This window comes from Vigna unguiculata, chromosome 4 (genome assembly GCF_037176805.1).
Source record: "Vigna unguiculata cultivar grain cowpea cultivar isolate G323 ecotype 2 chromosome 4, ASM3717680v1, whole genome shotgun sequence".
Taxonomy (NCBI): domain Eukaryota; kingdom Viridiplantae; phylum Streptophyta; class Magnoliopsida; order Fabales; family Fabaceae; genus Vigna; species Vigna unguiculata.
The window spans coordinates 36,931,955-36,941,997 of NC_140795.1; the positions used below are offsets into that span (position 1 = coordinate 36,931,955).

The 10,043-nt window shown below is 31.8% G+C and overlaps 1 protein-coding gene across 1 annotated transcript; it reads left to right on the plus strand.

The window, feature by feature from the left end:
* Positions 1-660: 660 nt before the first annotated feature.
* LOC114181619 (sucrose transport protein SUC8-like) lies at positions 661-2,857 on the plus strand. The gene is made up of 4 exons (XM_028068122.2): positions 661-1,951; positions 2,122-2,185; positions 2,319-2,362; positions 2,506-2,857. Exons 1-4 carry the CDS (start codon positions 752-754, stop codon positions 2,686-2,688), a joined length of 1,491 nt encoding a protein of 496 aa, XP_027923923.1. The 5' UTR covers positions 661-751; the 3' UTR covers positions 2,689-2,857.
* The last annotated feature ends 7,186 nt before the right edge of the window (positions 2,858-10,043 follow it).

Genomic DNA, 10,043 nt, shown 5'->3' on the forward strand with positions numbered 1-10,043 from the left:
GGATAAAAAATACTATAATCATTTATTTTCGATATTTGAAAACTAAAATGTATAAAAATTTAAAATAGAATTAGAATTTCAATTATGCGCCAAATTCAAGGATTCCATACATATTTTATATGTAAAAATAAACATAACAAACAAAATTAAAATTTCCTTAGTTTTTCTCTTTATGATTACTGCCAATAAAATTCAAATATAGAAAATAAAACACTAGTTCAATAATACAAGTCCCACACCTTACATCATTTACTATATTGCTACAATTGAGTTTATCTTTACATATAAAACATAAAATTTAAAAGTTAAATATTTTCATCTCATATATCAAATTAACTTTCACCAAAAACTTTTATTTAAATAATATAACAACATATATTAATATTATATTGTTTAACTTATCATTGTTATTTAGTCAAAAGAATCATTCGGATCATATCTCAATTATAACTAAAAATAATACTAGAAATAAAAAACCAGACACAAGAAATGACATAAACATTGCCACTCATTACCAACTAGCTTTCTGAAATGGATAATGTATGGTCTCAATCACTACTAATCACCGTGAGTTTCTCCTACATTCGTGGTAGACCTAAAACCATTACTCCCTTAATTCTTCTATATAAACCTCTCGATGTCTCAGTTTCAAATTGAGCACATGCACCATTCTTTCTCCCGAGGACACCAGGGAGAGACACCGAAAGCACATTTCGCGTCTCTCATTGGTTTCTAGGCCTCCCAATTAATAATGGAGGAGCAACCAAAAAGGAAACCTAGTCCCCTCCGAAAAATTGTGGCGGTGTCATCCATCGCCGCCGGTATCCAATTCGGATGGGCCCTACAACTCTCCCTTCTAACACCGTATGTACAAACCCTAGGTGTTCCTCACGCTTGGGCTTCCTTCATCTGGCTCTGTGGTCCTATCTCTGGCCTCCTAGTTCAACCCATTGTAGGATATAGTAGTGATCATTGTAAGTCTCCTTTCGGTCGTCGTCGTCCCTTTATCCTCGCCGGTGCACTTGCCGTTGCCGTCGCCATTATCCTTATTGGCTACGCCGCCGACATAGGACACTTAGCCGGCGATGACATCACCCAGAAAACCCGTCCACGCGCCGTCGCCATTTTCGTCATTGGCTTCTGGATCTTAGATGTTGCAAACAACATGCTCCAAGGTCCATGTCGCGCCTTCCTCGGAGACCTGGCTGCCGGTGATCAACAGAAGACGAGAATTGCAAACGCGCTCTTCTCTTTTTTCATGGCTGTCGGAAACGTCCTGGGCTATGCCGCAGGATCCTATGACAATCTCCACAAGATCTTCCCTTTCACAGAAACTGAGGCATGCAACGTCTTCTGCGCAAACTTAAAGAGTTGCTTTTTCTTCTCCATTATTCTTCTCCTTGCATTATGCATCATCGTTCTCGCTTGCGTGAATGATCCGCAGTTCACACCGCCATATGAGGAGACGAATGCTGAGGAGGCAGAGAACTCACACTTTTCATGCTTCTGCGGAGAGTTGTGCATTGCATTCAAGGGATTGAAAAAGCCAATGTGGATGCTGATGCTAGTGACAGCTGTTACCTGGATTGCGTGGTTCCTGTATGTGTTGTTCGACACTGACTGGATGGGTCGTGAGGTGTACGGCGGTGAAGTGGGAGAAAAGGCGTATAATGCTGGTGTGCATGCTGGTTCTTTGGGACTCATGTTGAATTCAGTGGTGTTGGCTGTGGCGTCCTTGGGTGTAGAACCTTTGGGTCGCTTGGTTGGGGGAGTGAAGTGGTTGTGGGCAATTGTTAATGTTATTCTCGCAGTGTGCATGGCAATGACTGTGCCCATTGCAAAAATCGCTCAGCATCAACGCGCCCTTAACCCTGCCCTCATTGGAAACCCTTCAATGGATGTGAAAGTTGGTGCCTTAGCCTTCTTCTGCGTCCTTGGTATTCCTTTGGCGGTAATCTTTCTATCTTTTCTCACCATTTATGAAACAATTTATTAGGGATTTCATCTATCATCACTTGTTTAGATACAAGATAGAAGAATTTTCAAAAAAATCTGAATAACATCTTTAATTATCGCTTCAAATTACAATCGTCGATGTAAACTAATACATTTCTGTATCAGGTTACGTATAGTGTTCCCTTTGCTCTAGCCTCTATCTATTCTAGCAACTCAGGAGCAGGACAAGGTATATATACATATACATAGTTACCATTTTCTTAATTAATTTTTTCATTAAGCTTTAAAGTTTTTTTAAGGTGAGTAAATGTTTAAGCCTAAATAAAAATGTATAACCCTTTTGTTTGCTTCAAAATTTTTAGGATTATCTCTGGGTCTTCTCAATGTTGCAATTGTGGTTCCTCAGGTTAGAATACATTTACTTAATATGTTGACATCTAATTATGTTTTGTCATAACTATATCAAGAATTCTTGAATATAACATATACAACTTCCTTTGTGGACCAACGAATTTCAATGAAGACTACTTATATATTTGGTTTGAACAGATGATTGTATCTGCAATTAGTGGACCATGGGATGCTTGGTTTGGTGGTGGCAACTTGCCGGCGTTCGTGTTGGGTGCGGTGGCGGCCGCCATAAGTGCTATACTGGCAGTAGTTGTACTTCCAAACCCCAAGAAAAAAGATGAAGCCAGGATTCCTAGCCTCTCCATGGGAAGCTTCCATTAATGGCTAGAGCATGGTATGCTCCTCCATACATATATACATGGGAAGGAAAACGATGAAGTCTATGGATTCAAAGATGGTGCATGTGCTCCAGAAATTAATTATTAAATCCTTAAAATGTTTACACAACTATCATAGCTTGTGCAAAAATATCCATGTTATGTAGCTATCATCGCTTGTGCAAAACATCCTTCTTTATATAGTTGGATGCTAAATATAAAGGGATTTTATTCTAGAAAACATCTTCAAGTTAAATATATATATATACACATATATATATATATATACATATATATATATATATATATATATATATATATGTATATATACATATATACGTATATATGTATATATACATATATACGTATATATATATATATGTATATATACATATATATATATATAAGTATATGTATATATACATATATATATATATATATATATATATATATATATATATATATATATATATATATATATATAAAAGTAAAGCTATCATATCCTTTTTCCTTAAGTGGTATTTCAGACCTTAGTCTCTTAATTTATAAGAAAAAAACTCGAACATCTCAAACTACCGTTTTCGATTTTTATTTCTAAATTAAATTTAATAATATTTTAAAAAAAAATTGCAAATAATTTATATAAATATTTTGGAGAAATTACTTTCTTACACACAACTGTAAATATTTTTTATAGATTTGAATTCAATTGTCTTCACGTATTGAAATCTACCACGATGTCATTTCTGACAAAAAAATTGCGTGGTTCCAAAAGTTACAAAAAAATATATTTTTGATAATCATCATCATTAGTTGACAACTCATTTTTTTATTAAGAACAATATCAAATTGTAAATGATAATTTTGTAATTATATTATTTAGTGTCAATCACAGTGGAAGAGAGTGCATGAACTTCTTATCTTAAGGAAGTTTGGAGAGTGTTAAAATTTAATTTTTTTAATATTCTTAGATGTTAAAAATACTGATGAACTTGGAAGAGAACGGAATAAAATATAGATCGGAACCACTAAAAGCAATATCAACATACTTAAGTATAATATAAGAAGGATGGGGAATCTGTTGTAGGTGAATTCATCTCAACTACTAGACTCCACTACTAATCAATTTTTCAAACGAGTACTTAATTAATAATGTTATGGGTAAGAAGTGAGAAATTTTTGTTAACCTATCGTCATAACTCGTATAGAATCAAACTTTAGAATTATTTATGCAAAGTCGACTACAAAATTCTTTGCTATATTGTCTCATTCATACTTGTATGTATATCTAATAGTTATAGGTTTCGATAACTTTCTTGCAACAAAGTATGTTGCTTCATACTACTTGCTTAGGCTACTAAAAATTTTTATATTGCACAATAATTTTCTTGCAAATTTGTTAAAAAAATTTGTAAAAAAAGACTTTTTCTTACTATTTTTTCTAAAAATTTTAATTTGCAGGTAATTCCTTCACGGGTAATTATTTCCTACAAAATTATAAAATTCGCAAGTACTTCCTACAAAATTTGTTGCCAAAAATGTTTTATACATAATATTTTGCAAAAAAATTGACAGCAATTTCCTACAATTTTTTTCATAACAAAATTTATAAGTATTTCTTACAAAAAAAATTTCAAAACAAAACTGACAGGAAATATAAGTTTTTTAGTAGTGTTATTCTTATGCCACCAAAGCATTTTTTTTCAAGACCTTGGTACATTTTTGTTGTACCTGCATATATACTCAATTTGCTATTATTTATTTCTTCAAATATCATCTTCAATTCAAACTTTTCCCATTATTTTGTCCTAACAAACTCCTTTTCTCTTGAATGAATTAATAAATTCTTTGAATGTCACAAATTTTCTTCTATAAGTCGTTGGTAATGTTTAGTTTCATTTTATCATGGCTTATTGTAACTGATAAATTCATATATATATATATATATATATATATATATATATATATATATATATATATATATATTTCTAATCAAATTTATCTTGTTCATTTATAGTGAAGAGATATGTAGGGATTTTCCGCTTAACGCATATGCTAGTACATTTAGTTTTCTAGAGTGATAATGTAATTTAAAATCATAATCTTTCAATAGTTTCATTCATCTCCTCTATCACACAATTCATTTTTATCAAATAAGTAATTTAAACTCTTACGATCGCTAAAATCCTCAAACTTACTACCATACAATAGTGTCTCTATATTTTAAATGTCAAAACAATCTCGTTTCTGTTTTGTTGTTGTTCTAGTAATTTGACCTACATGCACACTCTCTGTTTTTTATTTATCACGAACAATTGGGTAGTGCAATTCCAGTTATGATTTTTGTCTTTTTTTTAAATAAGACCTTCGTGAAAAAGAGAAAAAAAGAATCATTGAAAAAAGTTAAGAAATGAAAAATAGTTGAAGTGGAGGTTAGTTTTAATTGGCCATAACAAAGGTGGATTAATTCACTTGTTTTGGGCTCAATCTTGAGATTAAGACAAAAATCTTTATTATTCTAATAGAGGACTACCTCAAGATTCCATACAAGAAGAACTTGAAGATGAACCTTTACAATTTAAAGGACCTATGACAAGCGCAAGGAGCAAAAGATTGAAAAATCAAAACTATTCAAGGCTCCTGATGCTACAAGCAATATGAAATTCAAAGAATATGAAGATCATGGCTTGAAGCACATTTGAAGGATAGTTTTAGGAAAATTAGTTTATGTTTTTAGACTTTGAGTTTCCTCTTAAAAATTAGTTATGTTCAATGTTTTTGGGCTTTGAGCTTTCTTTTATAAATTAGTTTATGTTTTTATGTTTTGGGCTTGGGCGTACTTGTAAGGTTCTCAGGTTTTATTAAACTTATGTGCCTATATATAGAGGTGCCAAAAACAATGTAGGCACTTTTAGTCATATATTCAATTTGATTTGATTAACATCTTTGTGGCGAATCTTCACTTGACTTATCAATCTACTAGACTGTGGTGTCCGCCATCTCTGTCTTATTCCGCGTTCTTCTCTGATTTATTCATGTCGTGCCTCTTGAGGATTCAAATTCAGAAACGATCATACTCTTTCTTGGATAGGATCGTATCAAATTCAATTACATTTTATTTTTGTTTTAAGTTTGTCACTCTATTCTAATGCCATTCATAGTTTCATTTTGTTGTGCTAGCCTTGTTTCATTGCCTTTAATTTCTTGCTTGTCCATTGTTGGTTAATCTTTCCATTTTCTTGAAATTCATTCCTTTGAGTTTAGCTTTTATTGTGTTCAAGCCTTTTATTGCTTTCTTTCCTGGGCTATTCTTTTGTGTGCTTTGAATTATGGTATAGGGAGAACTCTATCATGGTGAACCCATATTTGGAGGTAGCATATTGGAAGGTGGTTATTCAATTAAAACTCCAAGATAAGGACCTTTCAAAGGAGATTACCATATTCAAAGTGAGGGGAGAAAAAGAGCCTAAACACAAAGAGAGTTGTTTCGAGAAAACTAGCCACACTAACATTTGTTCTTTCCATTTCTTGTGTAAAAGGCCATTGCATCAATTGTCTTGGAAGAGCCTTAGGTGTTCTTCCATATTTTGGCTTTTAAACATGTTAGTAATTGGTGTAGACGATGAGTGTGTCTTGCCATCAAAAGCTACAAGCCTCACCATAAGGAATTCGACTAGTCTGCAATTTACCTTTCACGTTTGGATGAGAAAATTCTTCATGATTATTCGCACATAAAGTGGCTAATTTATCTTTTACATTCTACAAAACAGATAGGGCTTCTGAGAGTGAGAAGAGCCTGGGAATGTCCATAAAGGATTTGAATTCCTTTTTAAACTTTTAATGGACTCCAAAGTAAGTATCCATTCCCACAAATATACCTTTGTTTGGTAATTTGCTACTAATGACTTTGGACCGGATAATGCAGTATGGAAAAACTTTATTTCAATGGTGGATCTTGTAATAAGATCAGTTTTGAATATTTTTTCCATCTGCAATGACATAATACGATATTTCTTTCCTCTAAAATTCTTTGGGAAGGATATTTGGACCCATCATTGACTTATTGTGCTCCTGTATATAAGCAATGGCTTCAATGACTTTTTCATATTTCGATGGAAGTAGTTGACTTTCTACATAAGGTTGGGGTGGTTAATAAGGTGCAAAAGAAAATATTGGATCTCTCTTATCTCAGAATCTCAACTAGGTGATTCATTTGAAGATATGGTAAGGGAAAAGATAGATTCCTCATTTGCAGAGCTTTGTTCATAACCTAGGAAGCTCTGACACGGCGTTGGAGTTACACTTCCCCGTTTCGGAGGCGCACCAGACACGGACACTTGCCGGAAGCGCGAACGACGCGGTTTCAAACGCTGTTATTTGCGTACAACCTTCTGTCTGGACGCGTAAAAAGGACACGTTTGCGGTGTTGCAAAATCGTGGAACGCGGACACCGTTGCAGAGTTGCCACCGTTTACCGTTGCAGGCAAAATAAAGATTCCACGAAGAAGAGAAGATAGGAAAGGGAAAGTTAGGTGAAAGAAAAAAAAATCTGAAAACAAAACCTAATCATATTCTTATTAATATAATAATTTAGTTATTTTATATAATAAATTTGTTTTAATTTCACGGATCCCAAAATAAATCTTTTCGGTTATCACATTCTCACTTTATCTATATTTTCTTCCTTCTTAATATAATATTTTATTTAAAGAAATTTTAATTTGTTTTATTAGTATATAATATATCATATTATAATTAATTTTAATCTATGACATCTTTTATTTTTTATATTTAAATAATTTAATTTATATTACATTAATTTATATGATTATATAATTAATATATTTTACTAGATACATGTCCCGTATTTCAAATAAATATATATAAATTATTTTATATAAAAAATAAAAATAAAGATAAATACATAAATAATTTTAAAAAATTATATAGAATTAAAATAAAAACTTTAACAAAATAATCTTCAAATATATCTATTTGAATATCTTTATATCTCATCTTTTAATAATAAGAATCGTATACATGTCCTATAAATACATAAAGAGACTTACAAAATATACAAAGAAAAAAGAAATCAATTAGAGGAAAAAGAAAGAAACGTTGAGATATAGTGAGCGAAACACATAGTCATTGCAAAAAAGCTCTTGGAGGAAGAAGGAAGAAGCTCAAATAGAAGAATAAGAAGAAATATATTTTGAGTAGAAGAAAGAAGTAAATACTGAGAAAAAGAAGTGTGTAGAAAAAGGTAAGTACTCTTTACGTCTCTTCTCGTTCTATCTATTAAATTCTTTTCCTTCTATTTATTAAATGCTATCCACACCCTCTTTTCCTTCTACTTATTAAATCCATCCGTTAAATGATAATAATTTAACTTTTTAATACTTAATATGATATTCTATGCATCCAATATATTTGCTATAACTTATACATGTGAGGGTACTACGTTCCTTATTCTCACTAAGACAAAAAAGCCCTATAACGTCACCCATATAACGTCTGTCCAGAAAAAGTTCCACATTGAAAATGATCGGTGGCATTTTTGTAAATTATTTGACTTTTTTAACGTTTGTCCATTCCAACACAAACGTAATTTAACGTCTGACCCACAGTACCCCGACGTTATGTAAAAATTAACGTATGAGCTCTTTGCCCCCGACTTAATTTAACGTCTAACCCATTCTTCCCCGACTTAATTTAACGTCTGACCCCTTCTGCACCGATGTTAAGTAATGTCTGACCACGCAACCCCGACGTCAATTTTTGGGTTTTCTCTACGCGAAACGCATAAACCCTAATTGTTTCATCGTGCAACCAATTTTTCGCGAAGCTTCTCCACCAGTGACCACCACTCTGAGCTCCTCCAGGTAATTTTTGAACATTTTTCACCACCAAACTTGTTGGGATTTGATTGTGGATTGATTTTAGGCGTTTTGAACCAAATATTTTCCGTTTTCATCCCCATTTGAAGTGTTTCGCGATCCTTCCCGTTGACGACCATTATTTCGACCTCCTCTAGGTGAGTTTCGAACATTTTTCACCACAAACTGGTTGGGATTTGATTGTGGATTGATTTTAGGCATTTTCAACCGAATATTATGTGTTTTCATCCCTATTTGCATCGTTTTGAGATTATTTTGCTTGTTATCTCTTTTTCATTGTATGTATATAATTGCTTGTATTTTTTTATTTTGCAATTATAATTTTTATCTTAGACTATTTTTTTTATAGTTTTTTTGGCCTATTTATTTTTTTAATTGAATTTTTATAATAATATTTGTAAACTTACGAAATAAAATTATATTTATTGTTATTTTTAAAATTGGACTAATTGTATTTGATTTTTTAATATTATTGTTGCATTAATTTTTATTTTATGTATGTAGATTTATTATGGATTCATTGTGGACCAATGTCGATCTTCCGTCTATGGATTCATTGAACCTCAAACCATTAAACCTTCGGGAAACTCACATGACCATATCAAACTTTATTTGCAAACATGGATGGTTGAGTCAAATAAAGAGATCTACTTTGCGCCATACATTGATGCATAGGTGTTTTTGCTAGTAATATATTTTATGAAGTATTATTAATTATTTATGCTAAGTACTTGTGATTGATGGTAGGTATCATTGGCAACTATGTGTCATCATTCCAAGACAATGCACGGTTGTATGGTTTTATTTATGCCATAAGAAGATTCCACCTGCTTTGAAAAACATGTTACAAGAGTAAGTATTACTTTTTTTTCAATCTTAACCTATGTATCTACTTAGTTATAAAAACTATCATATGTTTTATGTTTCCAAAATTTTATTAGAATTGTGCATAAGCCTATAGGCTAACAACTTAAAGTATTATATCCAAATGTTAGAACTCATTCAGTTTAAAGTTATTAATTTCTGTATGTCAACTTATTACTTTGATATGTGTTTATGTTATTTATAAGTGTTTAGTGTAACAAGCGAGAAGATTCATGAGAATGTGGATATTATGTCATGTCTTGGATAAGAACAATTATTCGAGCTACAATTAAAGATGAATGGATAGAGGTAATAATATATATATATATATATATATATATATATATATATTTCATATGTTATAAATCATATCAAACTTTAAAGAATGATATTCATACATAATAAAATTGTATTACTTTTTCAGTGGTTCAAGAATCCATCACCTCTACCTGATCACATTATCCACACACTAAGATAGGAGTGGGCAACATATCTATTGGAAAGATGGAGTTGATACCACAGAAATTAGAACTCCTTTAAAAAACTTTGTTGTATAAAAATATCATGTTGAAACTTTTAATTTGGTGTTATTTATATT